General features: G+C 31.6%; 1 protein-coding gene and 1 pseudogene across 1 annotated transcript; both read left to right on the top strand.

The window, feature by feature from the left end:
- The first annotated feature begins 375 nt into the window (after positions 1–375).
- LOC111304146 (uncharacterized) lies at positions 376–8,567 on the top strand. The gene is made up of 4 exons (XM_022900663.2): positions 376–985; positions 7,096–7,296; positions 7,435–7,630; positions 7,713–8,567. Exons 1-4 carry the CDS (start codon positions 515–517, stop codon positions 7,895–7,897), a joined length of 1,053 nt encoding a protein of 350 aa, XP_022756398.2. The 5' UTR covers positions 376–514; the 3' UTR covers positions 7,898–8,567.
- A 2,235-nt stretch (positions 8,568–10,802) lies between these two features.
- On the top strand, positions 10,803–12,621 carry LOC149515423 (uncharacterized; annotated as a pseudogene).
- Positions 12,622–12,737: the final 116 nt, after the last annotated feature.

Raw genomic sequence — 12,737 nt, 5'->3', positions numbered from 1 at the left:
CACCGTGAAACCCTCCCTAATTTGAAGCAAAGTTATTTTATTTTGATTTGGTGAAAAAAAAAAATCCGTTTGAAGTATGGCGTAGGAAAAGAAAAAAAAATTATTGTGTCCTATGTTTTTTGTTGATGAAATATATTTATTTTGTGACTTAATTTGCCAAATAAATTGCAATTACTTGTTATTTAGGGTTTTTAATTGGCGGCTAAGAGGGGTACCGATTTTGAATCGCCGTGAAATTGCTTGTTGAATTTGAGAATCAGGTTCTTGGTGGTGTGGTTGCATGGCAAGTTTTGAGGGTAGGATTTCGTATCCGTCGCTTTCAAAGCTAGAAAAGGAGGGTAATAATGCGTATCAATTTGATGATGATTATAGTGACTCTGTTTGGACTGTGCCAGTGGACAAAAGTATTGTGCCATTAGGCTCAAAGTCGGTGAAAAAAGATTATCTTTATTAGTTTCCGGCTGAGTCCGATGATTTTATTGATGGAGGATATGATTCGGGTGATGATGTCTGTATGTCAATGCGGAATGGCTTGCAACCAGAGGTAAACTTGAAGAATGTGTTGAGTGGGTTATTTGCAACCATAACTGGGCGTAATAAAGGCTCCCAGAATGTTTCTTTGAATCAGCAGTACCAAAGTTCTAATGTTTCTTTTCTGGGGTCCGGAAAGAATGGAGATACCTATTTGCAGTCCTCTGTTTATGTACAGAGTGCCCCACCACTTCTGGAGCCAAGTGGGATAAATTATAATGCATATAAAGAGGTGTTGGAAGCTGAGCCTCAGGAGTGGCTTCCAGATAGTTCTACCACAGTTTGCATGCAGTGCGGTGCTCCCTTTACTGCAATTACATGCGGTGCTGTGCAAGTAGCAAAATATGACGTCATGGATTGGACGTGTACTCGAGGTTGGTTGAACTTGCCAGTTGGTTTCTCCATGGAGCATGAGATCTACAAAGCAGCCAATACCTTGAGAAGCTATTGCCAGGTATGATCCTAACCTAACTTTCATTGTTCATACAAGACAATAATTTTTGTCTAATACTTTCATCAACCTTGTGATTTCCTTCCCATTCCCCATGTAATTCTTATTAGACTGTTTTTGTCTATGTTCAAAGATTCAAATAACGATTTAAAAGCAAAATAACGACCGTAAAATAACGATAGCGCCACCACCTGCCATCGCTATTGGACAAAACACGATTGAGAAATTCATTCACGACAAAAACGGAGTATAGCGGCCGTAAATAATAGCGTAACGGAGAATAACGGTAATAACGGATGGACCGTTATTGTCGTTATTCTGTTTTCCTACTCACGGATCTAATAATTAGAGAAAAAAAATAAAATTTTAAGTTTTCAACTCTACAGAATAAAATAATAAACTTGCAAAAGTAGAAGTAAAAGAAAAAACAAAAAATAAAACTCAAACTCTCAGATCTGTAGCATCAAAATTACTCTGAGAACAAGCTAGAAAACAGATGAATTATTTCAAGTTTCAACCATTCAATCAGTATTTCGGCACCCAAATTCAAATCAACATCAAGTTTTCAATTAACATTTAAGATCAAATAAGGTAAGAAAAAGAAAGTTAAATTACTCTTTTTTTTTTTGTAAAATTTTTGTAAAATGATGTCTGTTGTGAGAGTTTGAGACTTGAGAGAGACAAACGAGATGTACTAAGTAAGTGATAATGATGAAAAAATGTGAGAGAAAATGATAGATGAAAAAAAAAAAGAGAGAAAAAGATATTTCTGAAAAGCAAAGCTTTGGATGCGCGAAGAAGATGAACAAAAGAGAGCAAGCTGGTTCTGTCGTTTTGCTACAATTAAACAAATTGAGGGACATTAAGGCAAGCACGTGGGGAGGGATTAAGTGAGGTGGGGCGTAGGGTGGTGGGAAGGGATTGGGTGTGGTGGGGTGTTGGGGGGTGAGAGTTAAATTTTTTATTTAATTTTGTAATTAATTGTTGAAATTTTTTTAGATAAAATTTAATTAGAGGTTTTGAAAATTTATAATTAAAAAAATAAGAATTTAATAATTTAATTTAATATATATAGAGATTTTAGATGAAAATTTTTGATAAATTTTTTTGTATAAGTTAGATGAAAAATAATTAAAATTAAATATTATATTTTGATTGTGTTATATATTAATTTATAATTTTGTATTTGAATTTTAATATTTTTTTGTTGTTTTGATATTTATATTGTTGTCAATTCTTTTGATATTAGATTAATTCTTGTTATTTTTGTGTAATTATTGAAAAATATATTTATTATATAATTATTGAAAATTATTTGTGATAAAAAAATTTATATCAATTAGTGTGTCAAAAAAATTAAGTTATTTAATAAATTTAGCATTTTATGATCTATTACTCTTACTAAGATTAAAAACTAAAAAATAAAAAATATAGGTTTGAAAATTTTATTAAAATATAAGTTTGAAAATTTTTAATTTTTGAAATTTTTTTAGATAAAATTTAATTAGAGGGATTGAAGATTTATAATTAAAAAAAATTAAGGGATTAATAATTTAATATGATATTTATAGAGATTTTAGATGAAAATTTTTGATAAATTTTTTTGTATAAGTTAGACAAAAATTAATTAAAATTAAATATTATATTTTGATTGTGTTATATATTAATTTATAATTTTTATATGAAATTTAATAAATTTTTTTGTTGTTTTGATATTTATATTGTTGTTAATTCTTTTGATATTAGATTAATTCTTGTTATTTTTGTGTAATTATTGAAGATTGTATTTATTATATAATTATTGAAAGTTATTTGTGATAAAAAAATTTATATCTATTAGTGTATTTAAAAGATTAAGTTATTTAATAATATTCTTAAGATTAAAAACTAAAAATTAAAAAATTTAATGTAAAATCAATTTTTAATGATGTAATAAGTAATATTAATATTTCTAAATATAAGTTTACTTTGTTTTTATACAAAATAGCAAGTATGTCATCACGTGAAGAGTTTCCTAGTAAATGAGTAAAAGGCACGCCAAGTGATGATATAGGTTGGTATTTTCAAACACCTGTGCCAAATACAAGATGAAATGTTTCATGTAAACTTGTGGTAAAGTTATAAAAGGAAGAATAACATGTTTCAAAGAACACATTGCTCATAAAACTGGCAATGTTGCACCATGCCCCAATGTTACTGGTATGTTATATTTTTATAATTCCTTTGAAAATATTATTGTTAATTTCTTAATAAAAATTATAAAATTACATAAGCATGTGTAACTAACTTTTTTCTCTTTTTTTTTTAACTATATTATTAATAGGTATAGTAAGAGAAAGTATGATGAAACTCTTTCAAGATAGTAAATCAAAAAAAGCTAACAATAAAAAGAGAAAAAATGAATTTTTATCACAGTTAAGAGGGGAAGATGATTATGAAGGATTTATTGATGAAGACATCGCTACTAGATAAGCCGTGCGAGATAATATCCAATCACAACATGAGTGGCACAGAAGACAAGAATTCAAACAAAGAACTAGTGGTTGAAGTAACATGTATAGAGAGGGACGAAGCTCTCATGGCACAATTGCTGAATATTTTGAAGAAAGAATAAGAAAATCAACTTCAAATGAGTCTGAATTTTCATTAAGGGGAGCTATACCTGAATTGGTTAGAAGTAAGAGTTCAAGACAACCAAAAGTAAGTGATTCAATTTTAAAAACATTAAGAAGAAAGATGGGTGAATCAGTATCAAAATTTTTGATATATGATCAACTTCCTTTTCAGTTAGCAAATTCTCCATGGTTGAATAATTTGATTTCTGTGACAGCAGAAGTTGGTCAACATGTAAAACTTTCAACACCTTATGAGGTCTCAGATGTGTATTTAGAGTTTGAGTATCAACAAGTTTATGAATGAGTTAATGAATTAAAAGCTCATTGTAATGAATTGGGTGTCACTTTGATGTGTGATGGTTGGACCAATAGTTTGAATCAAATGCATATCATTAATTTTCTTGTTTATTGTAGTAAATGGACCATTTTTTGAAAATCTGTAGATGTCTCAAGTATTCATAATAGAGATGTAAACTTTTTACTATAGATTATTAGATGAAATTGTGAAAAAAATTGAAGAAAAATACATTATTCAAATAATTACTGATAACGAGGTAGCACTTAAGGCCGTAGGAAAAAGATTAATGGAGAAGAGAAAACATTTGTATTGGACAGTATATTCAGCTCATTGTTTAGAGTTGTGCTTTGAAGATATTGGGAAGAAAAATAATCTGGCAAATGTTTTGGATGATGCAAAGAAAGTGACTTGTTTTATATATAATCACATTTGGATTGTTAATTTGATGAAAAAATATACACAAGAGAAGCAAATACTTCGTCTTGCGTTTACCCGATTTGTCACTCATTTCATACAATTAGAAGAAATAATGAGGCAAAAGCAAGGTTTGAGAGAGACGTTTAATTCAAAGGTTACTACTTAATAATTAGTACAACTATTTAAATTTAGCATCTTTTTATGATATCATTGTTTAAAATATTAATTTAAAATATGTTACTTTAAAAATTTATTGATAAATATATAGGAATTTAAATATTCAAAATGGGGACAACAAAAATCAGAACATACTTATGAAGCCAAAAAAAATCATTTTGGGAAAAGATTTTTGAAAAAAAGTAGGTGATGTAATAAAAGTTTATGAGCCTTTGGTAAAAGTGTTGCGCCTTATAGATGGTGATGAAAAACCAACAATAGGCTTTATTTACGAGGTTATGGATAGAGCTAAACAAGCAATTCAACAAAATTGTCGTTATTCTGCTGAATATGAAAAGATTATTGATAATAGATGGAGTTTTATGCACTTTGACTTGCATTCAGTTAGTAAGTAAATCAAGAATATAGATGGTATTTAAAAAATATGTTTATTTTTTTATACTTAAATTGCTTATATATTTATTTTTATTACTTATATAATATTGTTATGAATTATGTTTAGGTTACTATCTAAATCCACAATTTCAATTTGGAGTGGAACATTCTGCAAATGTATTTAAAGAAACATTAAAAGGTATAAAAGTAGTTATTGAAATATTAGAGCCTTTGATAAATACTCAAATCAGAATGATTAATCAGGTTAGTATTTAATACTATTTTATAACTTTAACATTTATTTTATGTATTAAAAATTAAATTATTTTTATTTATTCATTTATTATTATATTTTTAATCGATGTAGTTATTATTATTTCGAGACAAGCATGAAACATTTGATACTCCAAAGGCACAAAGAGCTTGGAAGCAAATGAATCTAGGTAAATAGTAAATTAAATGATTATAATTTATTTATATTATTTAATTGTATAGTTCATTCAAATTCAATTTAAATAATTTTATATAGCTGAGTGGTAGATGATATATGACACTTGTGTTCCTGAATTACAAAAACTAAAAATCAAAGTGCTTAGTCAAACAAGATCTACATCAAATTGTGAACGTAATTGGAGCACATTTAGCTATGTTCACACCAAAGCAAGAAACAAATTGAAGTTTGAAAGATTTTAAAAACTTATATATACCTATTATAACATGAGGCTGAAGATGAGACATCAGAAAAGAATGAGCATTGATGAGATAAATAATAGTTTTAATCTTATTAGACTTGATCATATTTTTGAAGATGATGATCCATTAATAAAACAGATGCAAGAGAGAAAATCCTTTGTTAGATGATCAAAATTTTGATTGATTGCCCACAGATAATTCTAATAATGAAATGAATGTGGAATAATTATGCTAATCTCAAGAAAAGAATGTGTCTCATTCAAGTTCAAGTCCAACACCAAGTCATAGTGATGATGGTGGTGGTTTAAGTCCAGATGATGGTGATGGTGATGGTGATGGCGTGAATTTTGGTGATAATATGGATGTAAATCGACCTTACAGCCCATTTAAAGGAGAATTTGGGCTTGCTGCTGCTAGTGGATTTTTCATTAATATGGCAGAATACGAAGTAAATCCATTTGTTAAATCTAGTGAAGGTCAAAGTACACGTACAGCTCGATCAAAAGGAAAAGCCAAGAAGCACCACTATGATATTTCTAAAGGTTATTCATCTTCAGGTAGGAGACCAAATTCTAGGAACTTTGAGTATAGTGAATCATCTGCTAGTACTCAAAGACATTACTATCCACTGGAACAACTTAATTTTCAACCACCTCATGGTTATCCACCTCCATATGGTTATCCTCCAACTCAAATGTATCCTCCACCTCCTCAAATGTATCATCCACCTCAAATGTATCATTTACCACAAATGTATCCCCCACCACAAATGTATCATCCTCAAATATATACTCCATCTCAAATGTATGAAGAACAAAGGCCTCAGGGATGGAGATGGAGTCAACATGGCTCTCAAAGTGAAAATAAAGAATTTGATCATCCTCGTCATTTTATCATGTGGTAAAATTTGAAATATATATCAATAATTGTAGTTGATGGAATTTGAAATTATTATATTTTTAAGTTTGTAATTTTATTAAATATAGATGTTTGGTATTTAACATATTATGTTTTGTTAATATTTGATTTGTCTAGAATTAATATTGAATATAAACTTGGCCAAGAAAAATTGTAGATAAACCAAATATAAATGTTTTTTATAATCTAAATAAAATTGTGAATATTTTTTTAAAAAAATAAAAAACATAGAGTGTCATAAACTATTTTTAAAATCATTGAATAAGAGTTTTTATAATTATAATTATAATTATTACATTTTATAATAAATTGTGCAAAAAAAAAAAAATTTCACGATCGCAATGACCGCAGTGACTGTAATGATCTCTGTTATATCCGAAAACGCGATAAACGTGACGCAACCGAAAATGTGACCGCGACCGCTATTTAAATCCCTGTCTATGTCATACTTGCCGACTAGATTATACTTTCATGTGAATGGTTTTGCTTCATGAAATCAGCAACCAGAACGCATGCCATTTCAATAGCTGCCTAGCCGGTGCTTCAGCTTTAAAGATCAAGTTAAACTAATTTCTTGTATATTGGAGCCAGCTTCTAATAACAGTTGTTGAAATGGACAGGTTGCTAGGTTGAATCCAGAGAGATCTATACCATTGGCTGTTCTGAAAGGAGCCAAAGGCTTAGCTATTTTAACTGTTGTTAAAGCTGGAGTTCTTGTTGCATACAAACTTGGGACTGGTCTTCTTATTGCTCGAAGGTCAGATGGAACCTGGTCTGCCCCATCAGCTATATTCTCTGTTGGTTTAGGATGGGGTGCTCAGGTAAACTTTCTATTGGGAAAAAAATCTGTTCAAACAGAATATACATGTCTAGGCAGCTAAGGATCAACAGCCTTCCAAGTTCCAAAGTATTTATATGTATAATCTATTAGCTAAGTGTTATTTTTATGTGCTTCCTAGATTGGGGGTGAGCTCATGGATTTCATAATTGTTCTTCATGATTCAAAAGCCGTGAAGACATTTTGTAGTCGAATGCATTTTTCTCTTGGTGCTGGCTGCAGTGCTGCTGCAGGACCTGTGGGGAGAGTGCTCGAAGCTGATCTTCGGGCAGGGGATAGAGGCTCTGGCATATGTTACACTTATAGTTGCAGCAAAGGTTTTCCATCCTGCAATGTATTTGCACTCTTCTTCGGACTAGTTTGTGCATTTGACAATCCATTTTGTTGCAAATTTTGCAGGGGTGTTTTGCGGTGTGTCATTGGAAGGGAACATTGTTATAACAAGAATGGATACCAACTTACAGTTCTATGGTGATCCTTATCTCACCACTGCTGACATACTTCTTGGGACCGTGGACAGACCAAAGGCTGCTGAGCCCTTGTATTTTGCTCTGGATGACCTCTACTCTATCCTACATTGTTAGTTTTAGCACCATTTGGATACAGTATCTTGCTGCAGCTTGTCAAACAACTTGACTACATGGTACAATTCTTGCCCTGGATGATCATTGACTCTACGTATAGTTGCCTTTCGTATTTATGTGCATGTGGATGAAGGAATATTATTTCATGACTAACCACTTTTATTCTTTCCTATTGTCCATTTTATAAGCCAAATTTCGCATTGGATCAAATATGGATGTACATTTGTCAAAAAAACCAGTCACTTAACATGTAAATATTTCGTACTTTTACTTGTAAAACTCTGTACAGAGAAATGCTTGATAATTCAAATATACATTTACATATGTCAATTACCATGTAAATATTTCTTATTTTTACTTGTGAAATTTTGCATAGAGAAATGCCTGATAAATTTTGTTTTCAGTGTGCTTTTATATAGGAAAGAAATCTTGTATGCAATGGAAGCATCATTCATGTATTAATATCTGTTTAGAGAAAAAATTGCTTAATCAATTTTCATCGTATTTTGAAATTTAACAAAATGTACGTTTATGAAAAAATACATGTATTTAAATTTGCTTGAATTTAGTCGAGATACATACTCAAGAGTCAAACCAAAAAATTTGATTACTTACAGAGCAAGTTAATAATATCTTTCATAATTTATTCTCAATTTTTAAAAAAAATTTAATTACCTACAAAGCAAGTTAATAAAACATTTTATTATTTATTTCTATTCTTTTAACATTTAAAACCATCGAAATATAATATAAAATTAAAATTTCAATAATATGTCAAAATCTCATAAGTTCATTTTATTTCCAAATCTTTGACTTTTTTGAATTATTAAGATCTTTCATATTATGCATACACATATACCCGCAAATCCCTTGAATTTCTTTGTCTATATCCTATAGATTAGTGTTGTGTTTCTTTTTCTTCTCTTCGGTATCTTTATTGAGCTGCTAAGAAAACTAGTCTTCGTGGATTTCTTTCAAAAGTACTTCAAGCGTCACATGCAACAAAGAATCAGTTTTAAATCGAAGTTTGCATCTCTTCAGATTTCTTATATTAAGAAATCAAGAAAAATGAGCAACAAAATGGGTAAGCTTCTGAACAATGTCATATCCATAAAGCAGGTTGAAAACTCATTCATTACTGTGGATGAAGAAGAAAATTACTTCACTCCCTCCAATGATATTGAGATGGAACAGTGCCTCTCCCTGAGTTCTGAAACTGACGATGACAGTACCCTAGCTTATGTCTGTGAAATCTGTGTTGAGCCAAGGACCCTGGATATCTCTTTCAACATCAAAGGTTGTGCCCATTTTTGCTGCGTTGAATGCACAGTCAAGCACATCGAATCAAAGCTTGATGATAACGTGACCTGGATTCCATGTCCTTTAACAAATTGTCAGGGGCTTTTGGAGCCTGATTTTTGCCGTAATATCCTCCTAAGGGTTTAACAGGTGGGGAAAAGCCCTTTGTGAATGCTTTTCTTGGCTCCGAAAAGTTCTACTGTCCCTATAAAGCTTGGTCAGCATTGTTGATCAATGATGGGAAAAAGTCTATTAAGAATTTCCCATGTCCCTTTTGCAAGAGTGTATTTTGCGTGCAGTGAAAGGTTGCTTGGCACTCAGGTGTGGATTGCGCAAAGTTTCAGAAACTGAAAATGCTTGGCATGGATGCTATGTTGGTTGACCTGGCTAAGAGGAAGAAGTGGAGGCAGTGCCCTAAATGCAATTATTAGAATGGATTATCAATTATTAGATGCAATCAGCTTGTTGCTATTATATCAAATGCCCAGTCACTAGTTCATTTTATATATGTTTCTTCCAAGTAATCATTAGAATGGATTATATTATCTTTGGAATTTATGTTTCATTGTACAACTTTCATACCTTAATATGTGATTGTCGGGTTTCATAACTTTTATAACACTTGTCTTTCTATATTCATATGAATGATCAGAATAATTTATGAAGTAGAACAGGTATTGCTTTGTTATTGCCTAAATCCTATTGCATTAGTAAATTTCTTATTCAGTTTTGCATTCAAGCTAGAAACCATGTAGTTCTTCCATGGACGCCTAGTCAAGTTAATTACAAAGCACTATTTTTCTATGAAAATGACATGTCAGATTACTTTGTAATCACTGCAATCCACTCAAATATGTTCATTTCTGAATGAGTTGCAGATGTGGGAATGCCTTCTGCTACAATTGTGGAGCAAAATCAAATCGGATTACACATTTTTGCTCTAAATACTATCAATATTATTAGTTGTTGGCCCAGAACTGCAGTGCCTCACATCAAGAGTTCATCTAATTTTCTTGTTGGGTTTTATTTGATGTGAAGAGTTGTAATAATTGTAGTAGATGTTTAATAAAGTAGCATTACATGACATTTGCTGCTGCTATTGCCCATGTTAGTTGAGAGAACAATAGTCGGATTTCTTTAGCTTCCGTTCAGAAATTCTGAATTTAGCACTGTTGATTTAATAATAGAAAGCTTGGTTGACTCGTTAAATTTCTGAATTTCAATTTGTTGCATTTTTTTTTATCAGCTTAAACTTTCGAGTAATTTTTTACAGAATGCTTAACATGAATTGTTTTCAGAGATCGATTAAATTCAGAACAGAACAACTAGAGGGCCAAGTGCCAAAGCTTACGGGGTAAAAGCTAGTTGCAGATGCACCAATGAACACAAAAATATTGGAGTTTCTTCATTGAGGCAAAGGAAATGCGAGGAGCTAAGAACAGAAATATCAAATATGCACGGCAAAACGGAAATAGATGTTTCTGAGGAATTATGAACAGATTATCCTGCATACAATATCAAGCGAAAAACAATGTAACAAAACTCTAGTTTCTAGGAATACCTTTCATTGATTGATCATAGTATTATAACAAACTATTTGAAACAAATGTCTATTAAATGTAAGAGTAGGAGTAGGACTTTCATTATAAAGATAACTTCATTGGCATCAGAGAGATTCCGTAATAGTATTTGTTATTTGATTGAAATTAAAGAGGTAATCAAAGAGTTTGAACTAAATTCGAAAATATCAGAGTTTTAAGTGACATTGATGAAGAAAGCTGCTATTTCCTCCATGATAACCATTACTCCAGTTGATGAAGAAAATCAATAAAGAAGAGATCGGATATTCCCCAACAGGATGAGATCGTTGACCTTGAAAGCGATTTGTTTTGTTTTACACCCATTAAAGACAAGGCACCACCAAGACAAATGCAATCTCGAGAGAACAAAGGGACCTCCAACTTGCCATCAAGGTTTCCACGTTAAGCTCGGATAGTAACTACATAGATCTCGACAACTACGATGATGATTTGTTCGTGCTTGATTTCAAGCCCCCAAAGTCTCCTTTTGGAAAGAAGCGTGAAAAAACAAAGACACCCTTCAGCGATCTTTCCATAACTGAACATGGAGAGTCGTCAAACTCCAAATCTAACCACACAATCTTTTATCTGTGAAGTCTTCGTTGAACCAAAGCACGCAGACCAGTCGTTTAACATCAAAGATTGCTCTCACGCTTACTGTACGGATTGCATGATCAAATATGTAGCTTCTAAACTACAAGACAAGATTACAGCCATAAGTTTGGAACCTGAATACTGTTGCAATATACGTACAAGAGAAGGTTTCGATAGGTGGGAGATGCTTTATGCGAGGCAATGATTTTAGGGTCTGAAAGGTTTTATTGTACTTTTAAAGATTGTTCCTTGCTTTTGATTGATGATGGAGGACAGGTTGTCAAGGAATCGGAAGTCGTTTTGCGCAAATTGTAAAGTTCCTTGGCTTACTGGGATTGAATGTGGGGAATTTCAGAGGTTTCATAAAGATGAAGAGAGAGGGAAGATATTATGATGATGAAGCTTTCTAAGGACAAGAAGTGGGCTAGATGCCCAAGTTATAGATTCGTTGTTGAGAGAACCCAGGATTGTAGGTTTATCAGATGCAGGTTAGTTTTATTTTTCAGTTTTTCCCTTTATTTTAGTTTCTCAATTGGATTAATCTATCAGTTTTGTGCCTTATATTTGGTTTACTTTGCTACAGGAATATGTCGTTGTTTTAGTTCTGTGTTGATTGCTACTGTTTGAATGGGGAATATTGATGGCATTATCTGTTTTATAGATCTTTGTGTTTGATTTTAATATGTTTTTGACAAATAACAGGTTTGCAATTCTGCATTTCCCTGCCTTTTTTCAACAGAAGGATCTGTTCCTTGTTACCCTTGGGTCCCACCATTGATGAGCGTCCGACATCCTCCACGGTTTTGTTGATTTTTATACGAATTAAGATTTTCATTGCAAGCTGATTCGTTGACAAATAAGAGGACTATAACCAGTGATAAAGGCAATTTGAATATAGAGAATAATTGTCATCTGAATTTCAAAAATCAGAGTACTTCAGTCTAAAGCATTAACAAGGTGCATGACATTCTTGTTCCACTCCCTTGATCAATTGTAATACATTTATCTTCCTACAACCCTGAGCTTGAAAGGCAAATTTCTTACACTGAAAGAGCATCGATGCATCGATCTATTTGATGAGAACTGCCCTTATTTAAGCAAATTAATAAGCATTCCTCTAAACCTCAAATGTCCAAATCATTTTTGTCTGCATATGCACAACACTGAGCTTTTTGTCTTTCAACAGAATGCCTCTTGTCAATATGAATGACAGTAGCTTTTAAGCAAATTCAATGTGTTTAATGTTATAGCTATGTTCTTAGTTATTAGGAAATTGTCAGCCCAATATTTGATCATATTAGTTATTTGTTAAAGTAAATTGTTTAAGACATTGAGAACTTTAGAAGCATACAGTTTTGGTATCTACT

This window comes from Durio zibethinus, chromosome 13, assembly GCF_047325235.1.
Source record: "Durio zibethinus cultivar Kanyao isolate XHJ-2024 chromosome 13, ASM4732523v1, whole genome shotgun sequence".
Lineage (NCBI taxonomy): Eukaryota > Viridiplantae > Streptophyta > Magnoliopsida > Malvales > Malvaceae > Durio > Durio zibethinus.
Note: the sequence above shows the minus strand (reverse complement) of the source record. Positions and strands in the feature narration are given on the sequence as shown.